Raw genomic sequence first — 19666 nt, forward strand, 5'->3', positions numbered from 1 at the left:
TCCCCCTCCTCCCGCCTCCGCTCCGCCCACTCCCGCTCCGCCTCCGCGTCGACGGCTGCGAGCCGCTCCTCCGCCCTCGCACGCGCCTGGCTCGCAATCGCGCTCAGCGAAGCCTCGAGCGAGCCGCGCACCCGCCGCAGCCGAAGCCGCGGCACCGCTCCGCCGTACTTTGCGGCGAGCTGGTCGCGGGTGCGCATGTTGAGGGTGATGTCGCCCGCCTCCTCGGCCGCCTCGTCTCCCCACCGGGCGCCAACCTCCTCCGCGCCCAGCCGCAGCTCGCCCACCACTCGCTTGCCGCCGAGGTAGACTCCGTTGGAGGAGTGGCCGGCGGCGGAGCCATCCCGGATCGTGACGCGCAGCGAGGGCGAGACGCTCTCCACACACACGGACAGGTGCACCGACGAGACGCACGGGTGGGGGATGGCGAGCGCCGAGGCCGGTCCGCGGCCGGCGGTGGCCGCGACGCCGACAAAGAGTGGGACGACGCGCTCGCCAGATGGCCACAGCGCCTGCAGCACCCAGCCCGAGGACTCGGCCTGCGCGGCCTGCGGCAGGGAGGCAACCTGGCGCGCCGCGGCCGCCGCAAACTCGTCGGCTTTGGCCAGCGCCCCCTCGCAGAGGCGGCGCCGCTTGGCGAGCCACGCTTCGAAGTGCCCGAGCGTCTGCCCGACGTCGAGGAGGCCGTCGTCCTGAGTGCTGTCCTCCCTGTCGGGCGGGGTGTTATCGTCCGCCTCCATTCGCGCTGAGAGGCGAGGAAGGCAGCCAATCTGAGCCAATGGTTGTCGGATCTTGTCGGCGCTTTGAGTCGGGCGGCAAGAATTCTTTCGGGCTAGCCGTGAGAGACGGTAAGAATGCACGGCCATCAAAGCATGTGCTTGCAGAAAACGAAGGCAGGTACGTGGAGGGGTGGAAGGAGGCGGTGAAGGCGGGAGAGATTCTGCTCTTCGACGAGGCGCGGGCGGAGGTGATGCGGTATGCTCCTGGCGGGGGGCGCGGTCGAGGGCGCGGGGGTGGGTCGCGCAGTGCCCGCTGGCTGGTGGGGCAAGCGGCGAGGGGGTCGCCGGGGGGGGGTTGGGATGATGGGGATGATGGTCTTTTCGGCGAGCACTACGGTGCTCGCGGATTCGACTGTCCCCCCGGTCGTGCCCACCTTTGTTTATGAGGACGACGGCGCCTTCTAAGCCTAAAGGTCCGTCGCCGGCCTGTGCCTCTTTTGGTACCTGTGTTGAACCTGTGTGCTGTGCGAGAGAGTTGTTTTGTTGAATTCTACAATACAAGCCCCTCGCACAGCAGACTGGCACGGACTAGCACCACAAAAGGCGGTAAGAATTCTTAAAAAAGCTCTCGAGGTTCTCGAGGTGGATACCCTTTGGCCGCGTTGGGTAGCGAGGGTTGGTGTGACGCGATCCACGCAGGCGTGTTTGCTGGCGGCCGACCGTCAGTGCACGGAGTTGCCCCTTCTCCGACTGCCCCGGTCGCGTCGGTCGTCGTCGTCGCGTCGGTCGTCGTCGGTCGTCGGTTGGCGTCTCTCACCATCGTTTTTGTTTCGTCTTTCTGTGAATGGCGTCTGACAGCCGATTAAGAATTGCGCGCGGTAATTAAATTCTTTTTCCTGCGGCAAAATTCTTTTTCCTCAGCTCCAACTCGTTTCCCTGCCATGCCGACTGCGAGCCAGCAGCCGCTCCACATCGTGTACGCCCTTGTTGTGGTGTACGCCCTCTGCTACCAGCTCCAGTCGCCGATCGAGCCGTTCCTGGTCGCTCAGCTGTCCGAGGCCAACGCCGACGCCGCTGCCGAGTACGCGAGCCTTCGCACCTTCTTCAACTGTGTGCAGACCGTCGGCTCGTTTCTGGTCGGCTACAGCGCCGACGTGATTGGGCTGCGCGCCTTGTTTGCCCTCAACTTTGTCGCGTGCGCTGCGTCCTACGGGCTGCTCTGGCAGGCGAGCAGCATGGCCGGGCTCTACGCGTCCAAGGTGCCCACGCTCTTCATGGCGGGCTTCCTGTGCGCACAGACCGCCGCCGCCAAGCTGACGCCGGCCGGGCCGGCACGAGCGGGCGCGCTTGGCCGCCTGACCACCGCCTACACTCTCGGCGGCGTGGTCGGGCCCGCGGTGGGTGGCAGGATCGGCAACGAGGTGGCCGCGCCGCTTGCGGTGGCGGGCTCGCTGCTGGCGGCGTTGCTAGTGCTCCTGCTGCCCGCCGCCGTCGACAAGGAGGAGGCGGAGGAGGCGGGCGACGGCGCGGGCAGCGACCAGGGAAAGAAGGACGCGCCTCCTGCGGGCTCTTGGTTCTCGCGCATGGGGCAGATCCTGCCTGCTGTGTGGCCGCTGCTGCTGACCAAGCTCGCCAGCGGCGTCGCCAATTCGGCGGTCGGCGCCGCGCGGCCAATCGTGCTCAAGGAGCTCTTCTCGTTCGACCAGGCCGGGCTCGGTGCCGAGGGAGCCGAGACGAGCCGAGACGAGCCGAGAGTAGCCGAGAGTAGCCGAGAGTAGCCGAGAGTAGCCGAGACGAGCCGAGACGAGCCGAGACGAGCCGAGACGAGCCGAGAGTAGCCGAGAGGAGCCGAGAGGAGCCGAGAGGAGCTGAGACGACTCGAGAGGAGTCGAGAGGAGCCGAGACGAGCCGAGACGAGCCGAGAGGAGCCGAGCCGAGCCGAGACTAGCGGAGACTAGCGGAGCTCGATGCCCGCCCGCAGCAAGAGACACCCGTCCGCCTCTGAGGCGAGAATGCCGACTCCCGCCCCCGCGGACAGGAGCCGTCATGTCGGCAGCCTTCTTCGGGAACGCCCTCGTCGGCCTCGCCCTCGGACACCTCTCCTCTGCCCTCGGAGGCGCACGCCGCACTGTCGGCTGCTGCCTCGCCGCTATGGTCGCCGGCTACGCCGCCCTCGCCGCTGCATACGCGCCAGATGCCTCTGCGCCGCAGCTGGGCGCCCTCCCTTTCCTTGGCCTCTCGCTCGCGCTCTCACTGGCGCAGTTCCCGCTCGCAACCACCCTCACCGCCCTCTCGACCGCCGCCGTCCCTCCCCGCCTCAAGGGCACACTGGTCGGCGCAGAACACGCCGCATTTGCCCTCGCCGGCATGGTGTCGCCTGCGGCCGGCGTCGGCCTCTTCCGCGCCGCCGGCTTGCGAGGGGTCGCCTCCGGCGCCGCCCTCGTGTACGCCTCGCTCGTCGCCTTCTGGCTCGGCTCGGCCCGCGCGGCAGCGGCCGCAGCGGAGAAGAGGAAGGACGAGTGAACCACGCTCTCGCTGGCTGGCGCGCGCGGTGTTACAAGTTTTCGTTATTCGGAAGATTCACTCGGAAGATTAACGAGCATATTGGCGTGTTAATATCCGCACGCTAGCGCGTGCGGTGCAGGACGCACACACACAGGCACACCAGGGCTCTCAAATCCTCACCCCTGAACGCCGCGTGTGCTGCTGTGCTCACGCCGTCTCGCGCCGATTTCCGGCCGGGCGGTGCTGTCCCTCCCTCGCTCCCTCTCCCGCCGCCCCTCTCCCTCTCTCTGCCTCTCCACCGCCCTTCTCACCCAACCGGCGCCGCCGCCGCCATCGCACCCTCCACCCCGCTCAGCACCTTCACCCCGCCCTTTGGCCGCTCCTTCCTTGGGGCGCACGCCCCCGCCGCACCGCCCCCGCCGCCCACCGAGCCGCCAACAGAGGCGCCAAACCTCTTCGCGCGCTTCTCGCGCGCAGCCCGCTCCTCCTCCGTCAGCGACGCGCCGGCGCTCTCCTGCGCAGGCTGCCCCCGCTTGCCCTTTTGCGCCGCGGCCGGCTTTGCAGCCGGCGTGATCCCGAACCGCTTCGCACGCTCGGCGACCCGCCTCGCCTCCGCATCCTCCTCTTCCCTCAGCGCCTCGGCCTTCGCCTTGAGCTCGTCAGGAAGCGGCATGCCCTGCGGCTGGGGAAGGAGGGTACGGGCTTCGCGTGGCAAAAGTAAGAGACGGTGCGCGCGCACCTTGCGCGTGTAGAAGGCAATGAGCGCCTCGTCCTTGTTGACGGCCTTGACTTTGCCGGGCGTCGGCTTGCGCGGCTGAAAGTTGGGGTTGTCCGGCGTCACACGCTTGAGCTCATCGACTGTTCCATCGAGCCGCCGCACCTTTGCCACAACGTCGCTGCTCGACGATACCTCAGCCGGCGCCGACTCGAACACAGACTTTGGGATTCTCACGATGCCGTCTTTCGCCGCCACCTCGAGCTTGCTCATAAAGATAAGTAAACGCGGGGCAGCTGGCAGACAGCAGCTTGCGGAGAGAGAGTCGGGGAGCGTGAGCGCTGCCGCGCCGGCCGGGGGATTTCTTTTTTGGCCCTTTCTTCTTCTTTCTCTTCCTCTCCTCCACTCTCCTCTCTCTCCTCTCTCTCCACTCCCCCCACCCCTCTCTCCCTCCCTCCCTCCCCTAACATCCTCCTCCTCCTCCTCCTCCCCCCAAGCAAGTGGCAAGTCTTAGCAGCCAGCCCTCCCTTGCGGCGGCTGGGTGCTCGTCGAGACGGAGGCCTTTTTGGTGCTCCCACCTACATCCCGAGGGCCTGCGACCCGCCGCACGGATCCATAGTCCATAGAGGTTAAAGCGAAAAGCCCGCGCGGATGGCGACGCGGAAAAAAACAAAACGGTGTGTGTGGGGGGGGGGGGGGTCCACTGCAATGTGACAACATGCGATGCTCAAAGACGTGCACACATGAGTGCCGCCGGAGCCGTCTTCAGTGTGGAACTCGCTGTGAGCTGGGAGATGCTCTCCCGTCACGCGTCCGCGCGCTTCAGGCGAGCATCGTCCGGCAGACCCGCTCGACGGTCGCGGCGAGCTCGGCGTCCTGCTGGTTGGACCGGCGGCCAGCCTGCTTGAGGGGCTGCACGAGCGCCATGGTCCACTCGAGCGCAATCGGCACAAAGCACGCCTTGACCTCGCTGTTCTTGAAGGAGGCGAGGCCGGCGGCAAGTGCCTCCGTCTCGTGGCCTGAGAGGCGGGTGAAGTCCATGAAGGCGGCCCAGCCGGCAAGGAAGGTGCGCGTGGCGACGAAGCGCGCGTACGTGATGTGGTACTCATTGTGATGGTATTACTTTTCTTTGACCCGTTCTGTGCATTCGCTTGTCAACAGACAACCCAAAGCAGAGGCGGGCGAGCGGCTTCGAGAAGGGCCCACGTGCCACGCTTCGCACGCCGCGCGCCCATTGGCGTGCCACGCTTCGCATGCCGCGCGCCCATTGGCGCCCACCCGTGCTCTCAAGGGCCCGGATATTGCGACGGGGAGAAAGGTTCGTTTGCGTGGAGCGGACGCGGCACCAACGGTGACGCAGGTGGCTGTGTTGGACCTCGATGTCTCCGAAACGCCTCTGTGCTGCGCAATCCCCGGGCCCGCTGAAGAGAGCTTGTCCAATGGCGGCATATCAAGCGAGGGATGCTCGCCGGCACCCGGGTTGGCTCACGAGTCGCGAGTCAGCTCAGTCTCGAGTGAGTGGCTCGACCTCGAGCGGCAACCGCCTTGGGTGCGTCACGCGACCGCGCCTGGCATGGTCTCTACGAATCCTTGTGAGATTTAGATGCAGCGTAGTGTTGCCGCTCCCCGGTGGTCGCTGACGGCGCAGGGCACAGGGGGCGGGTGTGTGTCGGGGGACATCAGAGATCAGACCCGGGTCAGCGGGCTGAGTCGCCTAACGAAGCAAGCGCAGCTCAGCGCGGGATAGCTCGCAATACTCAAGCTGATGTGCCGTGCTGTGTGTATAAAGATCGTGCCGTGATCCATTTCGGCGCTGCTCCTCTTGTGTAATCACTCCGCTTTCCTTGGCGTGGGTGGGACATGAGCAAAAGCGCCAAAACCATGGGCTCCATGCAAAACGCAAAAGCGCCAAAACACCGGTCCACCCCGCCGCGCAGATCGCAGGAGAGGATGGAGCGCCGCGCTCCAAGCGTGTCGCAAACAAGCCGGCGCGGACAGTGGCGCTCTTCAAGCTTCGGATACAAATCGACACGAGAGAGTCATCTCCGCAGACTGCTCGGAGCAGCTCTTCGTGGCGCAATGGGGCGCCGTACTCAGTCTCTGGGGTGGCGCGAGTCCGAGAAGCCACTTCGCGCGCACTCTCTCCGTCCCGTCTCAGAGTCCGGTGCACATTTGGAGGCAGCACGAGGCGCGCTGCCCTCGGGCGTGTCTCGTGCGGCTCAAGACAGCTTCGCCAGGTCCTGAGTGAGGTTCTTGACAACATTCGCAAGGACCGAACGAACGGGAGCGAGACGATCGTCCAAGCGCAACTTGCGCGCCGCGGTGATGCTCCTCGTTGCGCGCACCACCGTCGTCTCCACCTTCTTCTTGTGATTGGTGCACACCGTGTTGATCAGGTTTGTGACGCTCGCCTTCTTTTCTTCGATCACGCGCAGATGCCCCTCGAACTCCTTGAGCGTGTGCGCCGCCTGGTTTCGATATTCGCGGATGCTCTTCTCCTCCAGCTCGTTGGCCCTCTCGATCTCCTTTTGGCACTGCTTGAGCACGCTCCTCACACGGCTCGCCTTCGCAGCAAACTCATCTGTGGGCAGGTGGCTCATGCACGGGTGAGTGGCGCGTGGCGCGCGTGGGGCCGCGGGCGCGGCGATCACCCTTCAACTCGCGGATATCTGCATCCGCCTCGTCGTACTTGGCCGCGCGGATCGCTTCAAACTCGGCGTCGGCCTTGCGCCGCGCCTTCTCCCCCTCCTTCTTCTGCTGCGACTCGAGCTTGCGCATGAGGACCTGGAACGCGGCGTCGACCCCGCCGTCTGCGCACGCCGCGGGCGAGGGCGCGCGTCAGGAATGGAGTGGCGCTGTGCCTTGGGAGGTGAGGGGCGGCGGGGCGGCAGGGCGCCGGTGTCACCGCTCGCGACCGAGTCCTGCGAGGCCGAGTCCTCCTCGTCGCTCGACGCACTCGCGGCCACCGCCACACGCCGCTGTGGCCGACGCACGCCGCTCGTCTTGGCGGACTTGGCGATTGCGCTCTTGCCGGGAGCGCTCTTGCGGGCCGGCGCGGGCTTCTTGCGGGCCGCGGGAGGCTCCCACCCGTCGTTCTCGCTCTCGCTCGCGTCGCTGAAGACGAGGAGCTGGTCGGTGGTGGCGGGCATGATCGTTGGTCGAGGCGCCTGCGCCAGCCGCCGGGAGGGCAACGAGACAGCGGCGGTGAGATCGCGGTCAAAAGGCCGGGGTGCGATGTTGATATTCGGTGAGGGTCAGTCGACGAGGGCGTGTACCAAGAGCTCATGAGCTCTCGGAGAAGCTCACCGTGGGTGGTCGCACTAGCCGCTGTGCGGCAGCGGTAAATGTTTCTTTTTCTTATCTTTCCACAACTCGGAAAGGGCTTAGGGCGCGGGGAGAGGGGTGCGGTGCGGGGTGCGTGTGTGTGTGCGGCGTCATGTGTGTGTTCCCTTCTTGTTTCATATGATTTTTTTTCGGCGAGTAGAGGCGGCAGAATCTGCGAGGCGCGGCCGCTTATGATAACCTTATGCGGCCCGATGGGGAGGAGTGGGGCGGACTACGGGGATCGGCTTCTTACACCGCCCTTCCTTGCAGCGAGCCCCCTCCAACCCACCCGCGCTAGGTCTCGGGGGACGCAGGGGTCACACCCGACGACCTCGGGAACTAGCCGGGGCAGTCGGAGAAGGGGCAACTCCGTGCACTGACGGTCGGCCAACACGCCTGCGTGGATCGCGTCACACCAATCCTCGCTACCCAACGCGGCCAAAGGATATCCACCTCGAGAACCTCGGTTGCTCTGGGGGGTCGCACTAGCCGCTGTGCTGAAAAATAATTTCTGCAGGATATCCGTCTTATTTTTCTTCCGGGATGAGCGGCGCCCTCCGCCCAATCCTGCGCCTCGCCGCTGTGGGGGTGAAAAAAAAATTGCGTCCATGCAGCGGGGAGCATGGCGTCCTCCAACGAAGCCGGGCGGGAGCCGGAGAGAAGAGAGAGAGAGTCAGAGCATTTGTGCGGGGTGACGCGGGCGCCCTCGAGCGGGCGCCTCCGGCGCGGGGGAGGGCACAACAGCGAGAGCAGCTAGAGGAGCGGAAGAAGGACCGCGTAGAACGAGGACGAGAGTACATGCCCAAGCGTTCTATGAGGTTCCCCCGTCGGCTTTCCTGTCTGTGGCCTGTACAGTCTATCGCCTACACAAGTACCAAAAAGGCGCAGGAGGCCGCGATGCGGAACCCCTCCACCGCCCTCGTTAGAAAAGGCGCGTGGACCGGACAGCTGTACGCGGCCTCAAATGCTCAAAACCGCCGACTTTGGGGCGGGGGTTTCCCCTCGCTCGGACTTCCCTCAGACCAAATGAGGGGTCCTCCAGCTCGATGTAGGATCCTACGTCGCGCGCCAGCTTTGTAGAGCAAGTCGTTCTGTCCGGAGAGAGAGATTTTTAGCAATACCAAACAACTCTAACACTCACACATCATTTGGGGCCTGGAGCCCTGTTCACGCGCGCGCGAGACGTGCAGACAGGGTTGCCAGGTGAGAGCGAATGGCGCGGTTCACGCCTCGCACAACAGAGAGAGAGATGCGCTCTGCATGGTGGGACATAAAAGAGAGCGAGTACTTGGGCGAGTAGGCCGTGCGGTCGACGCTGCCGCGCGCGACTTTGCGCGCGAGGCGGCGCAGCTTGAAAACGGCGGTGGGCGAGAAGCCGCCGCCGAACGTCTCGTGGAGCAGCAGGTTGAAGTTGTTGCGCTTGACAAAGATCGCGTCGTGGTAGAAATCGCGATGCGCCTTGACGTAGCCGTGGCCGGTCTTGTGGGAGAAGGGTTGGCCGGGCTGCCCGCGCGCCTTGTTTAGGCGGCGGGCCTTCTCTTCAGTGTTGCCGAAGGCGTAGGAGTGGCCAACGGAGGGGGGCGTGCCGCCACTCGAGGCGTTGCCAACGCCCGTCGAGGAGGTCTTGAGGAGGGGCGTCCAGAGCTTGACTTCATTCACCTCATCGCATCCTCCCGGGCCAGCGTGGGGTTCTGCGAGGTCGACCTTGTACCCCTCGTTGTACTGCCGGGTGAGCTCTGGTTTCTCCTTGTCACCGTGCACGACCGGCGCGTTGGCCGGGGCGCGCATCGCGTCCGCCCAGGCGGCGAGGACGCCGTCGTGGGGCCGCCGGTGGTGGGCCTTATTGTAAAGGTAGTCGCCGAAGAAATCGACTGGCATGCCCCGCTCGAGAGCGCGACCCGAAGGGTGGGAAGTGCCGCGGAGAGCCAAAGGCCAAGCTTCCGCTGGAGCTCGTCCTGGAGGGTGTCGGAGGAGAGGGCGGTGGCGTACGTACCGTCGACACGGACATCGAAGGCCTTGCCGGCGAAAGGCGTTGAGGCGGAGATGAGGCGCATGGCTTCGCGGTTGCTGACGGCGCTGTCTCCGAGGGACGGGTTGTTCTTGACGTGCACATCCCGCGCCTTGACGAGCTCCTGGTGCGCGAACCAGTCCTTGTGATTCTTGATGGCAGCGAGCGCCCGCGGCCGCGGGTACGTGGATTTGTAAGTGCCATTGAGAATCGCGTCGGTAGCTGGAGGGACTCGGGCTCGGGGAGCGGGACGCTCTTGGGGTAGAACTCAGTCAGGTAGCCGCCGCGGACGGTGTGGTACTTGTTTTTGTCGCGGGCGGCGCGCTTCTCGCACACCTCCTTCCAGTCCGAGAGGGCGGACTCATAGGTGGCGATAGCTGCGGCGATGGCGGGTGGACGACGAGGGTGCGCCAGTTCTTGAGGGGCGACATGGAGAAGTCGCTGTCGGCTCGCGAGAAGGCGGTGTCGATGTTGCACCCGCCCATCTCGGTCGGCAGCTGCGCCTGGAGCCACGCGAGGTCGCGGAGCGCCTGGGGCGAGGCGTCGGCGCGAGCAATGCCCTCAAAGGACTTGCGGATGCGGTTGTGCGCAAACTTGAGAGCCTCGCACGCGAGATTGGGCGGCGTGATGCCGGCAATGTACCTGGTCTTTGCGCAGGCAATCCGTTGGACGAGGTTGAGGCGGAGTTGCGAGGTGTTCGTGACGCAGTCAGTGTCGACGATCGTGTCGATGACGTCGAGCGGCGCGAGCTTAGTTCTTCCTGAGGTGCGCGGTGAGCTCCTTTTTGCAGGCTTCAGGGTCGCCAAAGAAGGTGCCGACGGCCTTGAAGCAGTCCACTCGCCCCGTGGGTTTGCCCTCCTTGTCGCGGTGCGCGGGCGAGCCCCGGAGCCAGCCGCCGGCGCGCACGAGAGGTCGCCCTCGGGCGAGTAGATGAGCGACTTGCTGACGCCGTCGAAGACGCTCGCTCCCTTCATCTGCGCCTTGAGGAGGCCCTTTGGTCCGGAGTAGGCGGCGACGGCGCCGCGCGAGGGCTCGTCGTTCTGGCAGATGTCGAAACCGATGAGGCGCGTGGTCGGGTTGTCCTGGGGGTGGGGGTGAGGGTGAGGGTGAGGGGTGGGGGGTGGGGGTGGAGGGCAGGTGGGGGGAGGGTTTGAAGGAATATGTGAGGAGAGTCGGGGTATTGTGTATTGAGGGTGGTCGGCAGAGAAGGAGGCGCTCAACAGTTTCATTGAGCGCATTACCATCTCCTTTAAAGCTCTGGTAGCCCACCCCGCTACCGGAGAGTGATAGCAATAGGGTCTTGTCTCAAGAGGAGAGAGCCAGGATCTCTTCAAAAGGAGCTAAACAGAGCCCCCCCAGGACGCAGTGGCAGATCTCGTGGAGGAAGCAGACGCTGAGGATGGTGGACAGCGCACGTCCCTGCGAAACGGCCCTCGCGCTATCTCGCACATATCCGATATGTCCTCACTTATTTATTTATTTTTTGGCCGATGCCACACGCCCCCCCGCAGCTCCCGCTTCGTGTGGGAATACAAAAGCCAAACTCGTGCTCGGAGGACACCGACGAGCTCTCGATCCGTCGCAGTGAGCACGTCTACTCGCCCCACACGGTGAGCGCGGCTACCGTTTGCGCGCACCTGGTGAGGGTGAGGGGAACCTCAACATGCACCTCGCCGCAGCACTGCTCGCCGTTATGGCCAGCTCCGCAGCTACACTCAAGCGCGCACTGCTCATCGCCGACCTGCACGCGGACCCATCGCCGGCTTGTACCGCGGTGCGCGCCGCTCGCGAGCCCGCCAGAGCATGGCCTACTGGGCTCTCGAGGCATTGGACGGCTCCAAAACGGCACTCTCTTCCCTCGACAGAGTCGAGGGCACGGACCCTCCCGCCTACAAGATCGGTCGCCACCTACCTACCTATTGCGGGGCCCTCTGGGGCGGTCAAAACCGGACCTACCTACCTATTGCATAGGGTCTAACCGTGGACACAGACCCCCTATCTGGGTAGGAGCCGGAACCCTGTTGCTAGCAGCGCGCTGCAAACCGCGCGGTCCCAAGACCGCACAACAGACAGTCGAGAAAGGACAGGCGACGACAGTCGTGCTCACGGGCGAGCATCTGATGGTCGCTCGCGAGAGCAACCCCGCCTACGTGACGGGCAGCCTGCGCGCCATGCGCGCGCGGCGAGAGGCGCTTCGTGAGCTCGTCACGAGGCGCGCGCGTCTGCCCTCTGTCGTCAAAAAGCAAGAGGAGGCGTTCCGCAGGAGGATACGGAAGCAGATGACGGGCGACCAGGACCGGAAGATCCGCGACCACATCCGGGCGCGGATGGATGAGCCGCCGATCGTCCGGCTGCGCGACAAGGTTTCGTTCATGCTCGGCGTCGTCGGAGTCGCGGCGATCGAGTTTGCCATCCTGGTCCGGCCGCGGAGCTTTGCGTGGTGGTACGTCGGCTTCATCCTGCCGCTGCTGGGGCTGCGGCTGTGGATCTACTCCCGCCTGCGCTGGCACTACTTTCTCATCGACTTCTGCTACATGGCCAACGTCTCCTGCCTTGTGCAGGTTCTCGCCTACCCGCAGCTGCAGCCGCTCGTCGTTGCCAACTTCGCGCACGCCTCGGGACCGCTCGCCCTCGCCATCATCACGTGGCGCAACTCGCTCGTCTTCCACTCCCTCGACAAGATCACGTCGGTCTTCATCCACGCGCTGCCCGCCCTGCTGCTCTTCTGCACGCGCTGGTACCCGCCCGCCGGGCTCGAGCTGCCGGACTCCATCTCCGCGTGGACGACGATGCGGCTCGGCGTCCTCTCGTATGGCGCCTGGCAGCTCTTCTACGTCCTGGTCACGGAGGCGCTCTTCGCACGCGCACTGCACGATGACCCTGCACTGATGACGTCGATACGCTGGCTCACCAGCCCCGGCTCCAACGGCGACTACAGCGGCCTCACCCGCGTGACGCACGACGTGCTCCGCTCCGTCGGCGTGATGCGGCCGGGCGAGATGTTCGACGCGGACCGCTGGAAGACCAAGCTCATCTTCATCGCGGTGCAGCTGCTCTACACGTGCGTCGCGCTGCTGCCGGTCCCGCTCCTCTGGTCGCACTACTGGCTGCACCTCGCCTACCTCCTCGGCATCTACCTCGCCTGCGTCTGGAACGGCTCCTCGTACTACATCGAGGTCTTCTCTAAGGCGTACCGCAAGCAGTTCGAGGGCGACGCCGCCGCGAGGCGTGCCGCCGCCTTGCAGATGCTCGAGGCGCCTCCGCCTCGGCCGAGCTTGCGCAAGGAGCTGAGCAAGGAGCTGGGCAAGGAGCTGGGCAAGGGCGGCGGCGGCGGCGGCGGCGGGGGTGGGGGCGGGGGCGGGGGCGGGGGAGGAGAGGGAGGAGAGGGGAGTCGAGGCGGAGGCGGCAGTGCAGCGGCAGACAAGAAGGAGGACTAGGCTTGTGGGGCCCTCGCGGCTGGCATGGAGTGTGCCTCGTCGGAAGGAGGGGCTGTCGTCTGTCTTGACCGTCTGTGGGCGTGAGGGTGGGGGGTGAAGAGTGGTCTGCAACGTGTGGCGCGGTGGCATGCTTCGTCCGAGCGGCGCTGCCAAGGCGCGGGCCGACTCTTCCCGGGACTTGTGTTGTGAATATTGTGCTCTGCTGGCCCGGGGCAGGTGCGCGCAGGCTGGATGTGTGCCACAGTGCACTTGTGTCGAGGAGAGGCGCAGACGTTCTCTGTTTTGTTTCTTTCTCTTTACGGGCGCGCACTGGCACTAACACACAGGTACACCAAAAAAGATCTTTGATACGGTATTTGAAAAGCCGTACGTCTCTCTCCCTGACCCTGTGAGACTGAGAGCTGACACGTGACACTGACAGCTCCTGACCTCCTGTTTGACCCGGGTGCCTGTGTGCTGTGGTGGCGGCGTGCCGTTTAGGGTGCTTTCTGTCCTGATATCCGATGAGGGATCATCCGATTAAAAACAAAGGCCCTCTCAATACGAAGAGAAAAAAGAGAAAGGTTGGGCGGGCTCTCGTTCGTGCTGCGCCCAGCGGTCTCACCTGCTCTGCCTCTGCCAGCTCTGGCAGCCCGCTGCCTGCACGTCTCGCCAGGGCGAAGGAGGGTGCACCGACGATGCGGGCTTGCCAGGTCGTCCCTGCCAGAGGAAGGTGTGTGCGCGCGCCAGCAGCGCGCTGCCGGGGGGGGGCGCGAGGCGCGTGTCGCGTGTCGGCGTGTGCCCCGCTCGTTCACACGTGTCACACACGGTGTGTGCAATCTCTTGTGTATATTTTGCATATGTTCAACGGCACGCTCAAACACTCCACTTTCATATGCGTGTGCGGTAGCTGGCACGCTGTCGGTACCGCTGTCGAGAAGGCACCCCAAACCACCGACTCTGACCAACAGATCACTGCAAAGCTGCTTGGCTAAAGTCGTCGCGGCTGACGACCCCATCCTCGTCGAGGTCAGCCTCGCGAACGATGTCGGTAGCGAGCAAAGCCGAGACCTGTCCCAAGGCCCAGACGCTATCGTGTGTGCTATGGTGTGCAGCGGGGGTGCGCTGCGGCGGCACCGGCTGGCTGAGAGCCTCCATAGCAGCCTGCACGGACGTAGCCGTGACGACTCCTTGCTGCGAAAACAGGTCATAGATAGCCGCGATCTCCTCCTCGCTAGAAGTGCCCGGTGTCGGCTGTGTGAGAATGGTGTGCACAAACTCCTCAAATCGCAGCTTGCCTGAACATTCGGCGGGAGTCAGGAGCAGCTGCAGGGTCGTGGGTCTGCGACTAGCGGCAGCGCACGGAGCGTGGGTGCAATCGCCGTCACGAGGTCAGCCACCTGCAACGCAGCAGCTGAGGTCAGAGGCAATCGGGTAAAGGCTTGTGCGGGGCAGCGAATCCGCCTCCTCCGGGGGAAGCTCGAGGCCAAAGAGCTGGAGCGCAGTCCCAACCCCGTCAATGCCAATCAGGCCTCCCACCTACAGGAGCGGGTGGAGCCTGATTGCCTAGATGCGTGGCGGCAGAGGCACGGCCAGCGCGCGCGGTCGCCTGGTCGCCGAGAGCGTCGAAGATCTCTCGCAGGCGAGCGTTCTGGTCGGGCTGCAGGCTGCTGGAGCCGGGCATAATGTGTGTGTTCCCACGGCCCATCCGTTCACCGGTGTCGGTTTCAGATCGGCACATTTCTTTTTTGATTGATTGCGGCTCGAAAATACCCGAAGCTGCACTGCTGAATTGTTGGGCTACATGTACATGTAGGGGCGCTGGCTTTCTTCTTTTGGGGCAGCGTTGAAGATGAGCAAGCCGCGCACTCGCCCTCGCAGCAGCGCCAGCCGGCCGGGCGTGCGTGCGGCGCCTGCGATCGACGAGGCGTCGTCGCCTCGCGGGCCAGACGACCACCGTCTCATGGTCGGCGTGCGCGTGAGGCCGCTCTCGGCGGCCGAGTCGGCCCGAGGCGCGGTGGACTGCCTGTCCGTCACAGAGGGCAACAAGGTCTTCGCGCGCGACCCGGACGAGAAGATGGGCGGCCGCGACTACCTCCGGCTGCAGCAGTTCAACGACCACGCGTACCAGTTTGACGCGGCGTTCGGCCCAGAGAGCGGCTCGAGCGAGGTGTACGCGCGGCTGGTGCGGCGCGTCGTCACCGCCGTGATCGACGGCTACAACGGCGCCTGCTTTGCATACGGCGCGACGGGCTCCGGCAAGACGCACACGATGCTCGGCCAGCCGCAGGCCTGCAATAGTAGAAGAGAGGAAGAAGTTCCCGCTCGTCCAACCTCCCACACCTCTCTCTCTCTCTCTCTCTCTCTCTCTCCCTCTCTCTCTCTCTCTCTCTCTCTCTCTCCCTCTCTCTCTCTCTCTCTCTCTCTCCCTCTCTCTCTCTCTCTCTCTCTCTCTCTCTCTCTCTCCCGCACCGCAGGAGCCGGGCGTGATGCCGGAGGCAGTGGAGGAGTTGATGGCGGCGGCGCTGCGGGACGACGACTTCGACTACAAGTTCGGCGTCTCGTACGTCGAGATCTACAACGAGAAGGTCAAGGGCCTGCTCAGCCCGGAGTCTTCATCTTCTTTAAATGAGGTTCGAATTGAGATTGTTTAGGTCAAGGACCTGCTCAACCCGGACTCACAGGCAGACCTCGAGGTGAGGGAGGACGCGAGGCACGGCACCTAAATCTGCATCTGACTCTCACAGATCTTCTCCTTCTTCTCTCGAGGTGAGGGAGGACGCCAAGCACGGCACGCACATCCAGGGCGCCGTCGAGCTCGCCGTCGGGTCGGCCGCCGAGATCATGGAGCACATGCAGCGTGGCTCGGTCTACCGCACGACCGAGGCGACCAACTGCAACGAGGTCTCCTCCCGCTCGCACGCCGTCCTCCAGGTCACCGTCAAGGCCGTGCAGCGGTACGGAGAGGGAGGCGGCTCCAAGCGGCGCCTCGCCAAGCTGTCGCTGATCGACCTCGCCGGCTCCGAGAGAGCGTACAAGACCGACAACCGCGGGCAGCGGCTCGTGGAGGGGCGCAACATCAACCGCTCCCTCCTCTCCCTTGCCAACTGCATCAACGCCCTCGCCGACCGCACGCGCAAGGGCGCGCGCCGTCCTCTTGCGACTAGAGACAGCCGAGCAGCGGCCAGACAGTGCTTCTGTGCACAGGCGCGCGCGGCGCACGACCCGTCCCCACGACTCGGCGCATCGAGAGGTGTGAGACGGCATGGGCGGTGCATAGGCGCGCACGTGCCGTACCGCGACTCGAAGCTGACTCGCCTACTCAAGGAGCAACTCCTGCAATATCTCTCAATTAGCTGTTAATTAACTGTTAATTAAGCTGACTCGCCTCCTCAAGGAGCGTCCTGCAACGCACCCCGCCTTCTGGCTGCGGCCGCTCGCCCCCCCCACGCGAGCGTCTTCCCTCGTCAGGACTCGCTCTCGGGCACGTCTGTCGCCGCGATGCTCTGCGCTGTCTCTCCGTCGTCGGACCAGTGAGACGAGACCCTCAACGCCCTCCCGTGGACAGCGTCTCTTCACGGCTCTGGCTGTGGGCAGGTACGAGGAGACTTAATTATCTCTTAATTAGCTGTTAATTAGCTGTTAATTAACTGCTGTGGGCAGGTACGAGGAGACGCTCAACACGCTCAAGTACGCAAACCGCGCAAAGCAGATGACGCCGCCGCAGGCGCCGCAGATCGTCCGAGAGCACCCGAGATCGTCCGAGATCACCCGAGATCGTCCGAGATCACCCGAGATCGTCCGAGATCACCCGAGATCGTCCGAGATCACCCGAGATCGTCCGAGATCACCCGAGATCGCGCCGAGGTCAGCCGAGATCGCCCGAGCTCACCCGAGTATCAGCCGAGCTCAGCCAGGTGACCCGAGATGACGCCGCCGCAGGTGCCGCAGCGGCAGGAGGGGGAGCACAACCCGCTGCAGGAGCAGGTTGCGGTGCTGCGCGAGCTGCAAGGCACCCTCGTCCACCTGGCGCAGGCGAACCTTCCGAGAACCTTCCGACTCGCACACCCAGTCACACACACACACACACACACACACACACACACACACACACAACACCCGCCGCACCGCCACACCCAACACCCGCGCCAACCCGCCACGGGAGCCGAAGCCCCCTTGCAGTCTCTGCCACCGACGCCCCTCCCCTGCCCTTCACAGGGGATGACGCCGCCCGGCGCCGCACCGGCGCCGCAGCCGCGCCCGGCGCAGGGGGCGGGCAGGCGGCATGGCCGGAGGGAGCGGGAGGCGGCCGACGCTGCGCAGGGGCGAGGCGCGGCTGGCAGTGGGGAGGGGCAGGGAGGGCCGGGGGAGCGGAGGGGCTTGGAGGGTGTCGGAGAGGGCGGCGGGCGCGGAGGGATGAGCGGCGGCGGCAGGGGCGGCGGCGGCAGGGGGGGAGGCCGCGGCGGCGGCGGTGGGTGCGAGATCGAGGTGTCGGTGGCGGGCGTGCGAGTTCATCGACGAGCTGTGAACAGCGTCTCTTCACACCTCCTGCTGTGAATAGGTGTCGATGGCGGGTGTGCGGCGCGCCCTCGACGACTTGGTGGCAAGGCGTCAGGAGTAGATGCGGAGGGTGGGTGTCGTGCGCTGTGGCGGGCACTCGAGAGGACACGTCTGCAGCTGTGCTCGCATCCCTCGCACTCCCGCGGCGCCGCGAGCACGCTGCACGAGACCGCGCTTTCCCGCCCCTGACGCTGGCGCCCCTGACGCCGGCGGCCTCGCGGCGCAGGCGGCAGGACGTGCCTCGCGCGAGCCCCGAGGTGCACGCCGCGTACGTGCAGCTCGACAACATGGAGGCGGACGAGCTGGCGGCAATCTCGGAGGAGTCGGCGGTGCTGTGGCGCGAGCAGCAGTCGATCCTCGCTGAGCTGGCCAGCGCGCAGCACCGCGCGAAGCTCGCGCAAGTGTCGATCGCTTGGCTCGAGGCGGCGGGCGAGGCGGCGGAGGGCGATGCGGCGGGCGATGCGGCGGGCGATGCGGCGGGCGAGGGCTCGCTCCGCCTCTCCAGCCCGCCCGACGCCACCGGCGCCGGCGAGCTGCGCGCGCCTTCGCTCCGCGCGGCAGACGAGACCCGAGATGACCGCGAGATGACCCGAGATTAGGCGGGCAGCTGAGCGCGCCGTTGCTGCGCGCTGCGGTGGCCAAGGAGCTCGAGGCGATCTCGCGGCTGCGCGGTGATCTGGCGAAGGTGCGGGACGCAGTCTCGCAGCTCCAGGCTGAGATCCCGAAGCGAGTGGTCTCGTCGCAACGCCTCTCGATGCTGCGCCTCGCCGTCCGGCACCGCGCCCCCCTTACACTGCACATTGCCCCCCCCCCCCCCACCCCACCCCCCCACCCACCCACACCCACTACACAATGTCGCGCGCCCCCAGCACGCGCACACAGACACCATGTGCTGGACCATGTGCTGGAGCACAGACACCACGAGCTGGAACGGCACAACGCTCTGACAACCCAACTCTTTTGACCCCCCCCCCTCCCCCCCTTCAGGCAGCAGGAGGCCGCGACAGAGTCCCTCCGCTTCAAGGGCCAGGCGCGTAACAAGGTGGCGCTCGTGCGGGAGGTGCTGCGTGAGGTGGCACGAGAGAGCCTCTCCCAGAAGATGTCGAGAGGACGTCGAGAGGATGGCGAGATTAGGTGCTGCGTGTGTGGCACGCCGCCGTCCCTCCGCCACTGCGCGAGCTGCTCCTCTCCGTCTTCGATTTGCAGGCCATCTCTCGGCTCCACCTCGGCTCCACCTCGGCTCCACCTCGGCTCCCCTCGGCTCCCCTCGGCTCCACCTCGGCTCCCCTCGGCTCCCCTCGGCTCCCCTCGGCTCCCCTCGGCTCCCCTCGGCTCCCCTCGGCTCCCCTCGGCTCCCCTCGGCTCCCCTCGGCTCCTCTCGCTCACCTCCGTCTTCGGCTCGTAGCTCGTCGGCCCCGACTCGGCCGCACTCCTCCCGCCCGGCGAGGCGCACCCCAACGGCAGCGGCGGCAGCCTCTCGGACTCCACGCTCGCCTCCGACTCTACCCTCGCCGAGCCGCTCGACGCGCTGCTCGGACACGTCCGCGACGCGTCCCGGCCGCTCGACGGCGAGCGCGGGCGCGTCGGCGACGCGTCCGCGCCACCGCCGCGCCGGCCCACCCACCCCTCCTCGCGCCCTGAGGCTGCGGGTGGGCCGGCGGCGGCTTCCGCCCACCCGCTTGCGGGCGGGCAGGCTGAGGGGCTGGCGGAGCCGTACGTCCTCGGCGCCGACGGCACCGCGTCGCCGTGGCGGACCTTGGGCGCGCGCCTGAGATGGCCCGAGATGGCCCGAGAAGGCCCGAGATGACGTTGGGCGCGCGCTGCTGTGCGAGGCGAGGCGAGGGTCTGTGAGGCTGTGAAGGGGGGTGCGCGCGTCCGCAGGCGCGCTGGCCATCAAGGCCGCCTTCGGCTCGGGCGAGTGCGGTGGGCGCGACGCGTGGGAGAAGGCGCGGCTCGGGCTGCAGGGCGCGCGCGAGTCGCGCCAGAGCTTGCTGTCTCTCGTCGACCAGGCGCGCGCTAGTATCAAGTCGTGCGGCTATCTTGCCCTCCCCTCCCCCCTCCCCCCCCCTCCCCCTGCTCCTCTACGGCTGCCAGCCGCCTTGCCCTCTCAATGCTCTGCCGCGGGTGCGCCCATACCTCGACCCGCGCTCTCCTCCCCCCTCCCGGCGAGAGGCCGCCACACCTCCCGCACCGGCGCTGCACCAAGCCCGGCCTCCCCTCGCCGCAGGCCCACTCGCCGACCACCGAGCGCCTCGCCGTCGCCCGCCCCCCGCGGCTCCAGTCCATTGTCGAGGCGGCAGACGGTGCGCAAGTGGCGGCGAGCGGCGGCGGCGGCCGCCGCGGCTGCGGAAGCCGTGGTGATGTCGGCGTCTGTGGCTGCTGCGGTGTCGGGCGCGACGACCCCGGCGTCGGCTGCCGGTGA

General features: G+C 66.2%; 5 protein-coding genes across 5 annotated transcripts in view; 3 read left to right on the top strand and 2 right to left on the bottom strand.

Moving 5' to 3' along the window:
- The window catches only part of EMIHUDRAFT_109459 (hypothetical protein), a gene marked incomplete at both ends in the record, with an annotated part of 1996 nt that extends 1259 nt beyond the window's left edge, over positions 1-737 (bottom strand). The window contains one exon of the mRNA XM_005790734.1: positions 132-737. Coding sequence (XP_005790791.1) covers positions 132-737 — 606 coding nt within the window. The remainder of the gene's footprint in view (positions 1-131) is intronic.
- A 920-nt stretch (positions 738-1657) lies between these two features.
- Positions 1658-3239, top strand: EMIHUDRAFT_109460 (hypothetical protein; the record flags this gene model as incomplete). Its single annotated transcript, XM_005790735.1, has 2 exons — positions 1658-2432; positions 2755-3239. The coding sequence occupies 2 exons, from the start codon at positions 1658-1660 to the stop codon at positions 3237-3239; spliced, it is 1260 nt and encodes a 419-aa protein (XP_005790792.1).
- Positions 3240-11658: 8419 nt separating this feature from the next.
- Positions 11659-12462, top strand: EMIHUDRAFT_55825 (hypothetical protein; the record flags this gene model as incomplete). Its single annotated transcript, XM_005790736.1, has 2 exons — positions 11659-12219; positions 12268-12462. Coding segments are annotated over 2 exons (756 nt in total), but the record flags the coding sequence as incomplete, so codon positions are not given.
- A 1194-nt stretch (positions 12463-13656) lies between these two features.
- On the bottom strand, positions 13657-14368 carry EMIHUDRAFT_224779 (hypothetical protein; the record flags this gene model as incomplete). The annotated part of the gene is made up of 4 exons (XM_005790737.1): positions 13657-13755; positions 13822-13982; positions 14085-14216; positions 14275-14368. The coding sequence occupies 4 exons, from the start codon at positions 14366-14368 to the stop codon at positions 13657-13659; spliced, it is 486 nt and encodes a 161-aa protein (XP_005790794.1).
- Positions 14369-14536: 168 nt separating this feature from the next.
- On the top strand, positions 14537-19666 carry EMIHUDRAFT_466894 (hypothetical protein; the record flags this gene model as incomplete). Its single annotated transcript, XM_005790738.1, has 15 exons — positions 14537-15001; positions 15162-15272; positions 15339-15380; positions 15454-15826; positions 15965-16011; positions 16156-16217; positions 16348-16374; positions 17246-17284; positions 17471-17772; positions 17844-18018; positions 18232-18304; positions 18379-18450; positions 18650-19004; positions 19126-19253; positions 19472-19666. The coding sequence occupies 15 exons, from the start codon at positions 14537-14539 to the stop codon at positions 19664-19666; spliced, it is 2466 nt and encodes an 821-aa protein (XP_005790795.1).

This window comes from Emiliania huxleyi, assembly GCF_000372725.1.
Source record: "Emiliania huxleyi CCMP1516 chromosome Unknown EMIHUscaffold_119, whole genome shotgun sequence".
NCBI classification, from domain to species: Eukaryota; Haptophyta; order Isochrysidales; family Noelaerhabdaceae; genus Emiliania; species Emiliania huxleyi.